The sequence below is a fragment of the Heptranchias perlo genome, chromosome 28 (assembly GCF_035084215.1).
Source record: "Heptranchias perlo isolate sHepPer1 chromosome 28, sHepPer1.hap1, whole genome shotgun sequence".
NCBI lineage: Eukaryota > Metazoa > Chordata > Chondrichthyes > Hexanchiformes > Hexanchidae > Heptranchias > Heptranchias perlo.
Genome location: NC_090352.1, coordinates 33,158,598 through 33,177,321, shown reverse-complemented (window position 1 = coordinate 33,177,321; position 18,724 = coordinate 33,158,598). Strand labels below are relative to the sequence as shown.

Below are 18,724 nucleotides of genomic sequence, written 5' to 3'. Positions count from 1 at the left end.
GAAAGGATGGTGGAAGCAGGGTCAATTGTGACTTTCACAGGGGAATTAGATAGGTACCTGAAAGAGAAAAATTTGCAGGGCTACGGGAAAAGAGTATCAGAGTGGGGCTAGCTGGATTGCTCTTGCAGAGAGCCGGCACAGACTCGATGGACGAAATGGCCGTCTTCTGTGCCGTAACCATTCTATGATTCTATCAGGGAGGACCATCATTCACAAGCATCCAACTAAATTTTAACTCTTGGATCAATTTAAATGACACTAGAAAACTGACAAAATTAATTCACTTAGTCATCTCACCAGCATATATTTAAAATATAGCATCATAGTCAAGACTCAACTACTCAGTGACTTCTCACTCTCACACACAACATTTACAGAAGGGAATGAACAGAAACTAATCCCGTGCCTGCAGGTTGGGAGTGTGAATTTTTGCAGCATTGGCAAGGCCTTGGGCACACGTAGATTACTTTAGTAGAGAATGATATGTGACAGCAATAGTGGGGCAGGGTAGGGAGGGAAGAGAAAAAGAGCAGAAAGGACAAAGACAAAAACAAGGAAAAAATTTGAATCTCCCTCCAAAAATTCCTCAAGATTTAGTTGATAGGTGTGCAGATTGTTCCTGAAGACTATGAATGTTTATTTAAATAAGTTACTGACATACTGTACAGATTCTTAAAGATGAACAAACTGTATCTGATCAGGCGTGACAAAGTCTGCTAAATGATGCACGATAATGAAATAGAAATGTGTAATAATTTCATTTATATCATTTGTACCATTGTGTTTTCCCAATTAATGTTTCTTCCTCCCAAAAATCTCGTTTTTGGTTTATTTCCTCTTCCTTTTTGGCTTTTCAAGGTTTGGACTGAACTCAAGCAAGTATCTACAAGTGGGAAAGTTCATGGGTTCATGATCTCAGTCAGCAAGGCTCTGAAAGAACTGGTTCAGGAGTCAGCAAGTTGAAGGTCGGCAGCTGAAGGAGGCAACACACAGCAGCCGCCACGTCTTTTGCTGAAAATTTCCAACTCTACCGACCTACCCACCCACCCACCAATGTTCACTTTCCCTTTCAGTCACAGTTTTAATCCACCTCACTGAGGTAGCACAGCAACTTTGCATCGGGTAATAAAAAAAAACATGTAAATATGTGAACATTACATCAGTTGTAATGGAGCAATGGATTAAAATTCACACATTTGTTCAACCTTTTCTTTTTGGAACTATTCAGTTTAGTTGCTGGAGGATGGGGAAGGGGTGGAAGATGCACGACTGGATCTTGAATTTTTTTTTTGCAAATGGGCAGGGCAGAGATAAATCATTTTGCTTATCCATGCACATGTGGGTGGGGGAATACATGCTTCCAGCATGACTAATTTCGAAGATACCGGCTTGTAGTAGCATAATTATACTGAAATGGCAGGTTTCTTGCAGCATAGAGCTCCGCATTTTGGTCTCTTGCTAATGCCAATCATAGGACTTGGGAAATGGAAATGGCAGAGAAAAAAAGAGTGACAGTCAGCATCTCATACACAAGAGCTTTCCTTTAAAATTCTCTCTCTCTAGTAAGGAAAGAGATATTTTCGAAACCATCATTTTTGCACCAGTTCTTAACCAGGTTGGCCCATCATTACAGCTTTATGCAGTCAAGAGACTGAAGTCTGAAGGTAGCCCAGCCCATGAAAATGAATTATCTGAGTGGAAAAATTCTGTAAAATTTAGCACGTTAAATCCGAGATAAAGGGGTGAAAATTTTCTAACAAACTGTTTGAACTCGACAGTGTTAAACTAGGGAATATAAAGGTGATAAAACATACCGTAAGCTTGGGTCTGAGCTCCCAAGGTTCAGAAGTGCTATGTTCAGCAGTGTTCCTGGAACATCCTTTGGTCGTATTTTAGTGTGCTGTGGGATAGAGTCTGGTTGTGACAATTCCCAACGCGTCCTTATATGGATAATAGATTGCACTATTGCCTCACATTCTTGGTGCATGAATGTTAGTGGTGTGCCTTGATTGGCAATAGTTAATGTGAACTGGCTTTCATCTACCAGGCAGATTTCCTCAATTTCTGAAGCGTAGTAAATGTCATTGAGAAATACAGACTGGCCAAGAACCCGCGTCCGTTCTGCCGACGTCACCTGAACTGCTGTGGATCCCACCTAATTTAAAAGAAAAAAGGTGCAGAGAAATCTCACAGGACCACAAACAATGCACTATAAAGTGTTATTACATCAAATAAATGTGTTGATATCATTTTTTGATAGAGTTGCAGTAAAACTCTCAGCTGTTTGCCAAAGACCACTTCGTCATAATGATGAACAGAGATATTGAGGGGGGGCAGGGGAAGAGAAAGTTTTATGTCGTTTTTTAAAAAAAATAAACAGTCAAGACTGTTAAGAGACCAAAGGTAGATGCTATTTAAGACAATGTATTACAGTTGTTGTAAACCTCAACTAATTTGGTTCTAATGTTGCCATCCATCATTATGCTGCCTCCTTAAACCAAGAGGATTGGAACCATGGGGCAGTAACCGTATTGGTGACCCTCTGATGCATCTATAGCAGATGTAATTTTATACAGCAGTACTGGCTGTGCAACAGTAGAGATGGCAGCTGTTTACATAAATGATCTAGATTCAGAAACTCAATGCATAGTTATTTTGGTGCTGTTTTAGAGAAGAATTTTGGCCAGGACACCAAGAAAACGCCTCCAATCTTCTTCGAATAGCATTATGGGACCTTTAATGCCGACCTGAACAGGCACATGGGATTTCAATTGAATATCTCACCCAAAAAGTAGCACTAGTGTGTTAACCTAGATTATGACCTCAGGTTCTGGAGTGGTACTTGAAGACACAAGTTTCTGATTCAGAGGTCCAAGTGCTACTAACGAAACCAAGCTGATTTGAAGCTACCTGTTTTTGTGCCTTTACTCCATGTAAGAAAGTGAAACTTAAATCTCACTTAACTTCGTTTTCACTGCATGTACCCATGTTACATTTCTATAAACATGTATTTTAATTTTTGACCATGTCCGATGTTGTCAAGACCCTTCCAATTTCTGCAAACCCTATCAAGTAACCCATTGGGGTGGGGCAACAATGACCATTTTTGCCACACAGTTACTTTTTAAAACTAAACGTTTTTAAAACTATAATACATTTCAAGAATTCAAAAAGTTCTGCTTTAGAATAAACAAAACCCGACAAAACATGAAATATATCGAACGACTCACAGCTTTACAGCTCCTCCCATTTTGACAATGAACATTTCACTGGCATTTTGCTTCTGGATTTCCCACCCACTCGCCTATGTTCCACTTGAACAGTTGCTAATTTCTGCAGTCCCACTGATTTTAAACTAATACCATCTGACTTCAGACACTTAAGATCAAATGCGACTGGTAGGACAGATTTGAGACTTTTGAAGGAAGAACCTCCCACCTTGATGGAGACTTTAGTGTCCTTGTGAGCCAATTTTAGAGCATTGTGAAATACTTTCAGGTCCTCCTCTAGAGCCAGAGTGGCTGCAGGAAGCTTCTGATGATCCGGTTCAATGTGTTCCACAAGTTTCCCAGGCGAGTCAATGAATATCAGTTTTTTGCTTCCCTTAAGTCCAGTTAGAAGCCGTTCGTGATACTTTGTGTATTCTCTGACCCAAGAGTTACAGTTGTAGATGTAGACCGCGGCCACGTTCTCGTAGGCGGCCCCAGGAAAAACCACGAACCATTTGGAGAGGAAGTCCGTTTTGAAACGATTGCTAGGTCCTGCGTGGGTAAGGTCCACAACAATCTCGTATGGCTTGGCATAATATGGCTTCAGAGTTAGGAGCACGTGATAAATGAGCAAATCACCGTTTATCTGCCCAGTCTTGAACCTGTGTGGGGGAAATGAAAAACTCGAGTTATTCCTCATTGCATTGAACTAATTTCTACGGTGAACTGGGCAGTTTCTTGCACATCAGACCTGTACTGAAGTTACACTCCCACACAAATGGTACCTTCTAACTTTTGGGCACAGCTAGTGCACCATTCAGATTTGAGAACATCTATAATCTTTCCTGTGGGAGCCAATGGCTTGCGTCACAGCTGGAGGTGGGGAAGAGAAGCTTGGGGGGTGGGGTGGGGGAGGAGAGAAATGCATCTTTTTATTCCAAAGAACAAGAGCTGTGTGAGCATGTCGGTTACTCAAATATCTTTTTCCACTGGATGAATAGGCATGGGATTGGAGGGGGATGGAAGACCATCATCGCAGCTGTGTTGAAGAAATGCCGACTAAATAAAAGATAATCTTTTACTGGATGTATTGACGCAAGAGGCAGACACATGCACAGAGAAGTGAGGTGGCAATCAGTGGTGTTCACAAATGGGAATTCATTTTGAAAGATCGCAAATTAACCTTTTACATTAGAACTACATCCTACACAAGATGAACAATTCAATGTAAAGAATTTGCATTTTTACATACGCCTCATCACACCTTTAGAAACGTTCCACTACTTTGAAGCACACTTACTCAATGTAAGTGAGCATGACAATCCTTTTGTGAGATGAAGAGTCAGTTAATCTGTTTTTGGCACTGTTGGTTGAGGGAGGAATATTGGTCAGAGCACAAGAATAATACATCTAATAGCACCATGGGATCTTAAACATCCATCTCAACTAGCAGAAAAGTAAACTGGACCTCAGGTTAATGTCTCACCCAAAGACATTATACAATTCAAGGATTCCTGTGAGAGCACTAGGTCATGTGTTGTCTTGGCAAAGTTGGTAGCATTCTGGACTGAGTCTCAAAATTGTGGTTGCAAGCCAGACCCCAGCACTTGAGCACGTAATCTAGGCTGACATTCCAGTGGAGTTACTGAGGAAGTGATGCCTTGTCTGTGACGCCATCTTTCAGATGAGTTGTTGAACCAAGATCTCGCCCACTGGCTTTAGATGCATACAAAAGATCCCATAGCACCAATCAAAAGAACAGCGGGGAAGTTTTCCCTCTGTCCAGGCAAACATATATCCCTCAAACACCATCAAAACAGAATATCTAGTCAGCTCTTTGTGAGATCTTACTGTGCGTACATTGACTGTCACGTTTGCCTACACAACAATGGTGACTACGCTTAAAAATAATTAGTGGCTGTCAAGTGCTTTGGGATGCCCTGAAGACATGAAAGCTGCAATATAAATGCAAGCTCTTTCTTTGTTGTTGCATATATCAATGGGACACAACATAGGGCCACCAAAATAAGTTGCCAACTGCATGAATTTTTCTTTTATTTAAAAAAACCCAGTTGATGCTTCAGCTCGACTGATTTTTGTTGGACCACAGCTTTAACACTTCACAAAGTGCACACTGTCCCCCAATGTAGTCCTGCTTTTTGTTTTGTGGTATGTTGCACTTGCATGCCAGAAAACTAAAATGTCATAACGACCTTGAACCTTTAATGTCCAATTGTACCAATCAATTTAATGCATACAACTGTTTGTTCATCTACAGTTAGCACTGGTGATTAACTAAACTGAAATCAGAGTAAGTATCGTGGCATGGATCTGTTCACATTTGGGTATCTTTGGCTGTGAAGCGCTTTGGGATGTCCTGAAAGGTGCGAAACAAATGCCAGTTCTTTCTTTTATCTTGAACTCCAGTAATCTTTATGACAGAACACAGTTTTGTCTTCTACCAGGGCCAATTCCAGGTTTTACATTGGCCCACACAGTTAATGGGCATATCTATGTTTCTTAATAAAACCCTGGCATAAAAATGAATTTATTTTTACTCCTATTGCACTTGCTGGTGCAGTGCTGACAGCATTTGTTACAAGTGGGGAGATGTATTCATGCTACCCACTCACTTGCTATGAAGTGGGAGATGATAGAGTTCTATGCGTGCATGCATGCTCGCTCAAACATACGTACAGTGTGATGCTTTCTGGCCTTGGATTACTGCCAGCAAATTATGTAGTCATCTATTTTCAACCACTCAAAAAAAAACTAGAATGGTGACACGGAGTTGTCCGAGCTAAATGAGTGGGTTTTGCACTAACAGCAGTGTGAATTAAAAAGGTGAGGTCACCTCTTACAGCGAGTTTTGCTTACACTAAGCAATGGCAGTGTTATGCTGCACAGATGAAATAAATATCTGACAGTGAAGTACAGTACAAAGGGCAACATAAATGTTACACCAGGACCGAAGTGCTCCAAGGTCCCTTTAAAAATAAAACCAACACACAGAAGACAAACTATTCCTCTTTTGAAAGCCATTTGGACACTTTACGCAAAAGAAAATCACGTTGCACATGTTCCAAAAATATACCAATATGATTCATCATTTTTGAAGTGTAAGTCCACAATCTGAGGGCAGTAAAAGGCACCTGCCTTTGGCGTATCATATTTAGGACCAGTTCCCAGATACAAATGGTCAGTCTATTGCTAAGCACCTGAATACAAAAGTAAGTGACTTTGGTTTATTTCAGTAATGCAACGGTTTTGGTTTGGGACAAAAGAATGGCACTCACACACCTGGTTGCTTTCCTTCAAAGAATCATAAAATGTTGCAACACAAACAGGGCATTTGGCTCATCACGTTTGTGCATGTCCTTTTCTCCCATGAATCACCTAACCTAATCCCACTTTTCTGCTTGCTCCTCATATTTTTTTTCCATTCCTCTCTTTCAAGCAGCTATCTAAGTCCCTTTTAAAAGAATTTATGGGCTTTGCTTTAACAACCCTATGTGGCATTCCATTTCTAGCATTGCACATTTCTAACCATCCTTGGTGGACAGCCATTTTTCAAACTTCCCCCTTTAATTCTTAGGGAATACTGTGTACAGTTCTGGTCACCCTATTATAGAAAGGATATTATTAAATTAGAAAGAGAGTGCAGAAAAGATTTACTAGGATGCTACCGGGACTTGATGGTTTGACTTATAGGGAGAGGTTGGATAGACTGAGACTTTTTTCCTTGGAGAGTAGGAGGTTTCGGGGGGATCTTATAGAAGTCTATAAAATAATGAGGGGCACAGATAAGGTAGATAGTCAAAATCTTTTCCCAAAGGTAGGGGAGTCTATAACGAGGGGGCATAGATTTAAGGTGAGAGGGGAGAGATACAAAAGGGTCCAGAGGGGCAATTTTTTCACTCAAAGGGTGGTGAGTGTCTGGAACGAGCTGCCAGAGGCAGTAGTAGAGGCGGGTACAATTTTGTCTTTTAAAAAGCATTTGGACAGTTACATGGGTAAGATGGGTATAGAGGGATATGGGCCAAGTGCAGACAATTGGGACCAGCTTAGTGGTATAAACTGGGCGACATGGACATGTTGGGCCGGAGGGCCTGTTTCCATGTTGTAAACTTCTATGATTCTATGATTCATTATCTTAAATTTATGCTCTTAATGGTCTTTGATTTGTGAAGCAGCACAGGTGAATGCCGTTCTGCAATCTAAATGGCAGTAAATGGACTTCTAAAAAAAAACTTCTTTTAAATTTCACTTTCATTAAATTAGCATCACAACCAGCAGAGCGAACGTTTTAGAGGTTGTTCCAGAAAATTTCCAGCCTGGTACCACACTAAACCACACAGTAACATTGGGGAATACCTACATATTTCAAGTGTCACAGTTCACCAAGACCATTTCAATTTTTCCAGAAGAATTAATTTTCTTTTATAATTGATTGATATCCATGTTCCTTCAACTTCTTGACTGAATCCAGTAACTGGCTCTGTGTGACAAAGGTCAGCAGACCGGATTTGACCTTTACCTGTGGTCTCCTATCCCCGCCTTTTGTGCTGTTCATTCCTACAAATTTCTATTCTGGCCAAGGCCTGACATTCAAAACATTGACCCATCACTTTTTTACATTTAGTGTATTTGCAGCATTTTCTATTTTTATTTTCTCAGCCACTCCTACAACACAAAAAAAAATCTTCCATCAGCAGCTCATGTGGAGAACCACTTTTTAAACCATTAGTTTGAGGTCATTTTTAAAAACATCAAGCAGCTCTATTTAGAAATTGCACTTTTGCTGCATAGGAAATATGTTAATCCTTTGTGGTCCATCAACGTCATCGATACCGAATATAGTGGTGCAACTTATTCATAGAAGGGATTGGGCAAGTATTTCTCAATCACAATCTGCTCCAACATCAATAAAGTCATTACCTTGAAAAGCAACTGGGCTAAATCACTGGACCTAGGAGTATACTTCACCCACACTTAAGAAAAGTGACTGAATCAGGAGCTGGCTGGAGGTAGGTTGCAGTTGTTGGATTTCTCTCGGTTAACAAACATTTGCTGCATTCAATCTTGCAACCAGATCTTTGACATAGCAGAAAATGCAAGAGCAGGTTTTTGAAGAACTGTAACTATTGATCTCAGCTTTTGGAGAGTTTTGACATGTTTACTTCAATTTTGCAGAGCTGGAGGAAACCTCTCTTTCCTTTCTGATCCCCCAGAAATTGTCAAAAAGTTTCTCGTAGTTTTTACTCTTTGTACTTGATTTGTTTAATAGTTCAGAAAACATCCAGTTTAAAAATATATAGCAACAGAACAGGCAGAGCAAAATTTGAGAAATGGAGACAATATACGAGGGAGAAAGGTAAAACTGAAAGGCCAGCTCATGCTGGTTATAGTGTGCCTCCTTACCAGCTGATTACAGAGCCTGTGGCCGAGGAAGGGGGAGGATTGGGACAGAAATAGGGAAATACAACTCGGTCGTTTTTAGAGCAGCGGTAAAGCTCTGTTTTCCTTTTTCAAGGAATTTTTCAAATCCCGAGTTGAGCTCCTCTGCCCCACAAAACTTTCCTGACCATGGTCTACTCTCGCACCTTCATCAAATGCTCCAATGATGCTAGTTATTACACACCAACATCCCTAGGTGACTCTCCCTACAACCTTTCTCTGTTCTGAAGAGGAACAGCTGATCTCGCCCCTCACATTTTTTCACAGCAATGCGATTGAGATAGTGAATTCAAGTAGAGAAGCACAGGCACGGGTTTAACGTTTTCAAAGCGGAGAGACTCTAAATTAAATTATGTGCTGAAAATAACAAAATTCTCATTGTCTGGATAGATATATAAGCTCTTCAATGTCAGTGACATTTTGGGAAACTAAGAAAATGATGAGCTAGTGCAACCCTCGCTTTGCAAAGTATTAGAGTATCTACAAGACTGCACATTTATTTTGTCCAAACAACTTGGTTCAAGTATGGCCTAAACAAGGAATCCATATTTAAAAATTACAAAAGCACAACTATGATTTAAATCTCCATTTTTGCTCAATTTTGAATGCATCTTCTATTTTGTACAATGCACAGCTTTTGACATTAACAAAAGTTAAAGTATTCATTGTTATAGTATGATGTACACAGGGTAGCAAATTTTAATTTACAAGTTTTAGTTATTACTTTTTTTAAATACTTCATCAATATGAAGTTTGTCAGTGGAGGGGAAAGGAATACTGCTTCCATTTGGGTGATCTGTATCAGACATCTCATGGGCAAATACAGAATAATGCTTCTCCTACTCTGTCCCGACCCCTACTGTACCAATTTGTAATTTCCACTGGTGCTACAATTAGAGCTAATTTATGGGTAGCTTTGCGCTGTGCTCCTCCAGCCACCGGGGATGAGGATGTGCCAAAATCCTTTATGGACCAGCCTTACAATCAATAAAGGCAGGAATAAAATCACAGGCGAAGGCCATTTGACACATCGCATGTGCTGGCCCGCTGAAGGAGCTATCCACTTATCTATAATCCCATGCCTTTTCCCATATCCTTAAAAATTATTTATCCCGTTTAAAAGCAATTATGGATTCTTCTCCAACCACTGATAGGGCCTTACATGCAAAAACGTTTTTCCTAACCTCTCCCTTCGTTCTTTAGCAATGTCAAATTTATACCCCAAAAAATGCAGATGCTGGAAATCTAAAACAAAAACAGAACATGCTGGAAACCGCTAAGAAGGTCAGTCTCCACAGATGCTCAGTGTTTCCAGCATTTTCAGTTTTTGTTTTAAATTTATACCCTCTAGTACTGACTCACCAACCAGTGGAAATAGTTTTTCCCGCTGATCATCAAAAACCCTTGGTGACTGTGGACACCTTAATCAGAATTAAGCTTCATCAACTTGAAGCTCCCACTTTTCAAGATTTGTCCACCTGAAGCTAAAATCTCTTTGCTCCTCCACTTTTCTGAAGTTACCATTTAGTGTATATTCCATCCCAAAATGCATCACCTCATTCTCCACATCAAATTTCATCTTACATCTTTCTGCCCGATTTACTAACCTATATCCTTTTGAAATTGTTTCCCAGTCCTCTCGACAGATAACCTGCAAATTTTCATTTTGTGCACTCGATACCCAAGTATTGACCCCCCTGGGGGACACACTGTTTACATCTCTAATTCAACAGTCATGATACATTACAACCACAGGGTACATTCAGTACAGTGCACAACAATGCGTTAACTCAGAAGAATGTGGAGCCTCATTTAAATTAAAATTTTTCAGCAATACACAATTAGCTGAAGCTCACCTCTGTGTTCATTACCTCATGACAATACTACCAGCCTTCAAACAGAATGCAAATCTGAACTCCGAAGGAAGTAAAATGGCATACATCTCTGCCAACCCTGCAATCCCCGCCACCCTCCCTCAATGGCCTAAAGAATAAATGGAGTACTAGGTGGAACACACAACCATGGAGGAAAAAAGTCGCCAGTCTGTGCTATCCATTATCAGTGAGGGCCACACTAACAGTGCCCCAAAACCTGGAGATGGGTGAGGAACAAGAAAAATCAGCCAACACTTCTACTTTTGATGGGTTACATGGAAGAGCAGAGGGATGAGGGTTCAAGTTTACAAGACATTCAAAGCAGCATCTCAAGTGAATAAGCTATTAAAAAAAGCTAATGGAACACAGGGTTTTATGACATGAGGTATAGAATATAAAAGTCGAGATGTTGTAGTGAATCTATATAAATCTTCAGTAAAACTACAGTTGAAGTACTGTGTGCAGTTTTGGGCTCCACACCATATGAAGAATGTTGAGGCAATAGAGAGGATGCAGCACAGATTGTTCTGGTATGAGGAAACACAAATACAAAAAAAGCCTTCAAAAATGGGGCTGATTTTGTTAGAGAAGATTACGGGGTTATTTGATAGAGGTGTTTAAAATCATGGCAGGGCAGGGCACAATATCAACTTGCATTTATTTAACGCCATTAATGTAGTAAAACGTCCCAAGTCGCTTCACAGGAGCAATCAAACAAAATTTGACACCAAGCCACACAGAGGTATCAGGACAAGTGACGAAAAGATTGGTCAAAGAGGTAGGTTTTAAGGAGTGTCTTAAAAGGAGGAGAGAGGTGGAGAGTTTTAAGGAGCAAATTCCAGAGCTTAGGGCCTAGGCAGCTGAAGGCACAGCCGCCAATGGTGGAGCGATTAAAATCGGGGATGTGCAAGAGGCAAGAATTGGAGAAGCACAGAGATCTCGGAGGGTTGTAGGACTGGAGTAGATTACAGACATAGAGAGGGGTGAGGTCATGGAGGGATTTGTAAACAAGGTTGAGAATTTTAAAATTGAGGCATTCCTGGACCAGGAGCCAACGCACGTCAGCGAGCACAGGGGTGATGGGTGAATGGACTTGGTACGAGTTAGGATATGGGCAGAGTTTTGGATGAGCTCAAATTTATGGAGAGTGGCTGATGGGAGGCCAGCCAGGAGAGCATTGGATAGTCGAGTCTAGAGGTAACAAAGACATGGATAAGGGTTTCAGCGGCGCACGATGTTACAGAGGTGGTCTTGGTGACAGAGCAGATATGTGGTCGGAAGCTTATCTCCGGGTCAAATAGGACGCCAAGGTTGCGAACGGTCTGGTTCAGCTTCAGACAGTGGGCAGAGAGAGGGATGGAGTCGGTGGCAAGGGAACGGAGTTTGTTTTGGGGACCGAAGACAATGGCTTTGGTCTTCCCAATATTTAGTTGGAGGAAATTTTTGCTCATCCAGTACTGGATGTCGATCAAACAGTGTGACAAATGAGAGACAGTGGAGGGGTCAAGAGAGGTGGTGAAGTAGAGCTGATGTTGTCAGCGTACATGTGGAACCCCATGTTGTGTTTTCAGACGATGTCACCAATGGACAGCATGTAGATGAGAGATAGAAGAGGGCCAAGGATAGATCCTTGGGCGACTCCAGAGGTAACTATGCAGAAGCGGGAAGAGAAGCCATTGCAGGTGATTCTCTGGCTATGATTGGATAGATAAGAATGTAACCAGGCAAACACAGTCCCACCTCGCTGGATGATGGAGGAGAGGCATTGAAGGAAGATGATGTGGTCAACCATGTCAAAGGCTGGAGACAGGTCTAGAATGAGGAAACATGGATTCAAGATTAACTGTAAGAGATTTAGAACTGAGAGCAGGAGAATTATTTAAAAAAAAAACACTAGGTTGTGAGGCTATGGAATATACTAGTGATTGAAGCAGCCATTATGTTAACTTGTGAAAATAGGTTCGATAGGTGGTTGAAGGAAAGGCAGATCAACAAATATGGGATCAGCGAGGGATGACTTCTTGTGTGGAGCACAGGGTCAGGCCAAGTGTCATTTGCATGTTGTAAATCCCATGCTATCTATTGACCGCAGCTGGCAAGCGAGCGCTGGGTGATAACATTGGACACGGTTGTGATGCATGGTCAAATAACCCACTGACACTCACTATTGCCACACAAGAATGGGTGCTTGGGCAATGTCCCAGACAATGGTGTGTGTAAAACATATCCCAGCAAGAGTCATTGCCTGAAGCAAAGGAGGAGGGAAATTGGAAAAGGAAAAATGAAATGATTCTTCCAGACTGAAGAAACTTTAAAGCCATCCAAACTGAAACTGCTCTTAACGGGATGTCACAACTTTCTAAACTGAAAGTGTTAATTATTTTTTTAATGAAAGGAATTTCTTAAAGCCGTTAGGGACAAGCTGAAGATTTTGGATTTTAAATTTTCCCCAAAAAGCGCTGTCCGTGGAAAATGAAACAGCGTTCAGTATTATGTCAAGAGCAAAATATGGTTCAACCACTCATCGTATTAGCCTGTGGTTAGGTATGAGAACTGAGACCATTCCAACCATTAAAAGATTACAGAGTTGTCCCTTAAGGCTCTTCAGTGGCTCGGTGCATTCATCCAGCAAGTTACTGGGTCAGATCAACCAGGAAGGTCATGGATTCTGGTGAGCCAAGAGTAGCTGATCTTAGTGAGGATGACTAATTTGGCCTTGGAGCCCAGGAAGGCAGGCAGAATCCTGTCCAGATTTACAATGCTATCCAATGAACCCCTGCTCAAAGCAGGTAGGCTCACATACAAATAGCAGCCACTTCGACAGGGCACCTGCACCACAGCAAGGATTCAAAATCTTGGAGCGGGAGTAACAGATGGGCAAGAAAAAAAAAATTGTCCCTTCCAGTTCTCAGCAATGTGAAAGTTGAGGTTCTTCATACCCAATGGATGGAGTCCCTTCAGACGGTCAAAAAGTATAAAGCCCGTTCATTTCATAGAACTGCAGAATGTGACATGGAGACACAGGGTCAGAACAAATGGAACAGGACTGAAGCAAAAAGTCTTAATAGGTATAAAATGTGTTTGTATTTTACTGATCCTAGTGTGAGTTGCATATTCAGCAGAGATGGAGAGTAATTGGAGGAAAAAACTGGAGTCTGACCGGGTTCAAGTTTGAACAGATTTCTTTGCTGTTCTCTCACTTCAGTATGAAACATACGTATGTACAAAATTACAAATCACAACTTTTTTTTAAATGATCCATTGACAGGTGAAGTCCCAAGAACAATGAATCGATATATAAAAAAACTTTTCTTGGTGGCAGCTGGAATATTGGCCCTTTTGTCTGCTCAGATCAAGGCCAACACTCTTCAAACAACCACCGAGGAAGAATACGTTACTGAGGGTCCAGATGATCTTGTAACAACCGAGGAAGAATACGTTACTGACGGTCCAGATCTTCTTGTAATGACAGAGAAAGAATACGTTACTGAGGGTCCAGATCATCTTGTAACGACCAAGGAATACGTTACTGAGGGTCCAGATCATCTTGTAACAACCGAGGAAGAATACGTTACTGAGGGTCCAGATCATCTTGTAACGACCAAGGAAGAATACGTTACTGAGGGTGCGGGTCTTTTTCCGGTGACCACTAAAAAAGAATATGTTGCTAATGGTGCAAATCCTCTTTCGAAAACCGCGAGAAATGAATACACTGCTTATGGTACAACTCCTTTTTTGACAACTACCAAAGAAATTGTTACTGAGCATTCTCTTTCAAGTCAAAGCACAAAATGCAGAGAACTTTTGATTTATTTAATCATAATAGGCATATTAATAATTCTGTGCACTATCTTGTTGGTATCAACAGCTGCCTTGGCCTATCAGGTGTCAGATCTCAAGGTCAGCCTGAAAAAGCGGCGAATGAGAGGCAATTCTGACTTTGTTAAGACATCCAGTCTCTGGCCTACTGGTTCCAGCCAACTGCCAGGCGAGTCAGCGGAAACCAACGTAATGCTGGCAGAAGTCATACCTCTGAAGGCAAAGGAAGAGGCCAAGCCATCAAAAGAATGAGAAAGGAAACCATTAAGTCCAGCTGACACAGAAAAGGCAGTAAATCGGACTGATCTCAGTCGACTGATCAGGTTTTTTTGTGCTGTTGTGAAAGTCAATATATCTAATTTGCCACAAATCAGAATACTCAAACAAAAGAAATTCTCAGTAAAACACAAGTGCTTTTTATACCTGTATTTTTAAACCACACAAATTCTTTGGAGAAAGGGAAGAGCAGACAAGGTAAAATGTAAATACCTTGGTGACCCAGTTAACAATTTTCAACAGATTTGTTTGGAATCATCCATGTGTTCATTTAATAAATAACCCACTTGTCTCAATCCTCATCTTGAACACCTAGAAATCCACAACCATAGCACCAGCACTGTCAATTCTAACAGCTTTTTTCTCCACTAAGCCCAAACACACAATCCAGGAATCTGCAACGTAAATTATTGTTCAGAGATGAATGCAATTAGTCAGTGTTGGAGCCCATCCGACTCAAATATACAACACTGACTTGCTAAGTACTCACTAAACTATCAGCTGTACAATTCATGTAGTAAATGGTTGTTGAGAACTAACCAACCCAACGTTTGTCTCATCAAATCCTTCAACCTAACTCATTACCAAAGGCAGCAGGATATAAACAAATACAACAATGTTTCCACGTAGTAGATTCCCAAAAAGAAGTTTTACAAACTTTTCTGTACTCGACTGCAGCCTTAATTGTCACACCAGAAGTGTTGAATTAAAATTGAGGGGGGGAATAAGATACTAACTATCACTTCCGCAAGTTGTTCAGAGGCCTTGACAAATGATGCCCTAAGTAACAGGATCTCAATGCCAACACGCATCATGGGTGACCCAATTGATGTTTTCAAGATTTTAGAGGGAAAGGACATGATTGGTTCAGGCAACTTGTTCGCTGTGGTGGAAGTTTCAAATACTAAAGGGACCATCACGTTAAATGGTGTCCCAAAGGGCAAGAGAATTGTGGAAGAAGTTATATATCCAACTACAGCTGTGCTGGGTCAAACATTCCTACTAACACTGAATACTATATGATATCGGACTCCACGATGGGGTTTAAAGAGCATCACCACTCAGCAAAGGTTTCAAATACCACTGAATTTCTCCAACAAAACCAGAAAATGCTGGAAATACAGAACAGGCCAGTCAGCATCTGTAAAGAGAAAAATTACCCTTGTGGATGTATATCCTGCATCAGACTGAAAATTCAATCATTTTAGTAAGGCTGGGGAAAAGAAAAAAGGGGAAATAAACCAGTACTCCAATCAGAGAGAGGGGAGTTGATGGGTTGAATGACCAACAAACTGGTTGAAGAAAGCTGGCAATACCTGAAATGTGAACTTTTTCTCTCCTCAGGTGCTGACCTGTATATGTCCATCATTTTCTGTTTTTGTATCAGGTTTCCACCATTTGCAGGCTTTAAAAAAAACTGTCCTGATTTTCCTCCAACTCATGAGATGCCAAATTTCTAAAACCAATTTCAGTGATATATTTGCTGTGCACATGTTTTGGGAGCCCTTTTTAAAAAAAAAATAGTAAAACTGATGAGTTTCTTGCCTTCATTTTGTCCACTACAGAAATCTCAAAGTTTCATACCAAGACAAATTGGATTGTCACTTAGAAAGCTAGTGAGACTGAACACTTTCACAAGACAGTAACAGATGAGGAAATCCATTTGGCCATCTCAGTTAATCCACCCAAAAGGATCCTGAAGTCCCATCATTCTGGCATCCAATTGTTCCTTAAAAGATTCCAGATTTTTCACTTCCACTCTTTGTGCAAGGAAGAATTTCCTTTAGTTCAAGACAAGTGAGACTTAGCATAGCCTCAAATAATGTGCATTCTAAACCATTATTCCCAATTGTAGGCTGCCAAGATACCAATTTCAAACAAAAACTAAGTTACTTATTCCTGTCAACCTCAATAGAGAATACCTTGAATATACACCTGTTCACAGCACTTCAAGTTACAACTGAGGGGTTGACAGCTCAGGTAATTCATCTCTCAGGATCGTTGTGGAAGTTCAAATGTAACCGTTTATTTTCAAATTTATACTTTAGTGAAACTGCTAACTTATCTTGCTTGCAATGTACGTGCAGTAAGCAACAGTAACATTTAATATACAAGGAAAAACTATGACAAAAATAAGAGAAATAAAGTTGCAAACTCAATGAGAAAAGTTAAACTTTTAAATGGTTTGAAACAATGCAATGCAAAGAAAAAAGATGAAAAAATTGCAATTGCTGGAAAATAAATAAAAACACAACATGCTAGAAATGCACAGTAGGTCTGCCAGCGTCTGAAAGGGGGGGGGGGGGAATGGGGTACTGTAAGGCAACTAATTAATGCCTGTGTAACTGTAGCACAAATTAATAACCTTTAACAAAGGTGCTTAATCAGGTTTTGGTCGTAGGCTCTAGTTCAAAACCCAAAATGTTGTCCTTGTGCCTCTCTGAAGCACTGCGGGATGTTCTTCGACATTGAAGATGCTATATTAATCTAAGTGGTCCTCATTAACCCATCTCTACAAATGCTGGTGAACCTGCTGTGTATTGACAGCATTTCCTGTCTTTATTTCAAGCTCCACAGAACTGTCTGATGTGCTTGACAAAAATAGTCAAGGGATCATAAAATACTTGGTGAAAACAGGAGTAACACTTGGGAGTAGCCCAAAGGTGGAGCTAATCGCAATGCAAAGTGTCACCAACAGCTACGGAGTGTCAGATTGAAAAGGTGGCCAATTAAAAAAGTCCTTTTTGAGAGTCTTTCAATAATTTGGATTGAAGTTTGTGGCGAACAAAAATGAAACATCTCAGAGGCATGCACATCGCATACAATATAGGTTGGTGCTCAAAATGAAATAATAGGCGCGGCCAGGAAGTCTAGAAAAGTCAATTTAGTGCAACAAATACTTCGATTGGAGAATCAAATTTGTTTGTCTTTTTAATCAAGCAAAATCAAGAAAGTAGGGTTTTCGGATCAGATTAACGAGCCAAATCTAAAGGCTACACCTATTTACCAATTAAATGGATTAAGTAACCCAACAGTTGGACTGGTTGATACATTTTGTTAATCAGTAAAGCAGGTTAGGGTTAGTAAAAAAGCTGTTCAGTTTTGTGCCAATTAAATATCTTTGAAGCGAGACAACTGCACAAGTTCTGGAATGATTTGTATACTTTCACTTGTGTTCCTGGCCACATTTCAATCTGTTGATTTTGCATTCTTAAAATTGTTAATGACATGACTGGCTTGTGTAAATAAATGCTAGAGTTCACCCTAACATTGTGATTGTACTGCCCGATCTTTTCACATATATGATGCAAACTGAAGGAATTATTAGAAATATAAAATGTCATGGCATTGTTAGTGTTGGTCCAGCTTTATACAGTTAACGGAGGTGGGGAGGGGAAGGGAGAAGAAACAAGTGCTTTCCTAGAGAAAGGAAGGGAGCCATTTTCATGGCTTCACCATTGGCGCCCGCGCCTTTAGCTGCCTAAGCCTTGAGCTCTGGGATTCCTTTCCACCTCTCTCTCTCCTTCTGGACGATTAAAACCTACCTCTCCGACCAAGCTTTTGGTCCCGTCTAATATCTCATGGGGCTCGGTGTCAAATTTTGTTTGATAACGCTCCTGTGAAGCACCTTGGGACATTTAACTACGTTAAAGACACTATATAAATGCAAGTACCTCCAGTACTTTGCTATATGATTGGTTGGCAGGTGCTTGGAAGAAGCTTTCCAGACCAATATGGGCTAAAAAGTCTATCTGTATTCAAACGTATCATCTCAAATGGAGTGTGGAGTATAGGATTATTCAGATTACCACCAGATAGTGGGTTGCACTCACCAGGAGTTTCCTGTCTAATAAATTACTCTAATGAATGGCAAATAAAACTACAGATGCTGGAACACAAACAAAAACAGTGAAAGCAGTAAAGACTCCTTTTTAAATGCTCTATCTTCCAGTTCTGATGAAAGGTCCACTCCTGAAACATGAACTTGTCTGTGCTCTCCACCCATGCTGATTGACCTACCAAATGGTAACACTTCCATTTTTCCCTTTTCCAGAAGAGTTTAAAACACAAGTGGTACTTCATTTTAAT

General features: G+C 40.6%; 2 protein-coding genes across 6 annotated transcripts in view; one reads left to right on the top strand and one right to left on the bottom strand.

Annotated features, from left to right (window-relative positions):
• nf1a (neurofibromin 1a) overlaps window positions 1–18,724 on the bottom strand; it is a 276,274-nt gene that overhangs the window by 61,228 nt on the left and 196,322 nt on the right. For all 5 annotated transcript variants that reach the window (XM_068008408.1, XM_068008404.1, XM_068008406.1 and 2 more), the window contains 2 exons: window positions 3,439–3,871; window positions 1,815–2,155 (listed from right to left, as the gene is read on the bottom strand). In XM_068008408.1, the coding sequence (XP_067864509.1) occupies window positions 1,815–2,155; window positions 3,439–3,871 (774 nt within the window). The remainder of the gene's footprint in view (window positions 1–1,814; window positions 2,156–3,438; window positions 3,872–18,724) is intronic.
• Window positions 8,134–17,905, top strand: LOC137345028 (uncharacterized). Its single transcript, XM_068008403.1, has 3 exons — window positions 8,134–8,236; window positions 13,809–14,261; window positions 14,409–17,905. The coding sequence occupies exons 2-3, from the start codon at window positions 13,826–13,828 to the stop codon at window positions 14,609–14,611; spliced, it is 639 nt and encodes a 212-aa protein (XP_067864504.1). The 5' UTR covers window positions 8,134–8,236; window positions 13,809–13,825; the 3' UTR covers window positions 14,612–17,905.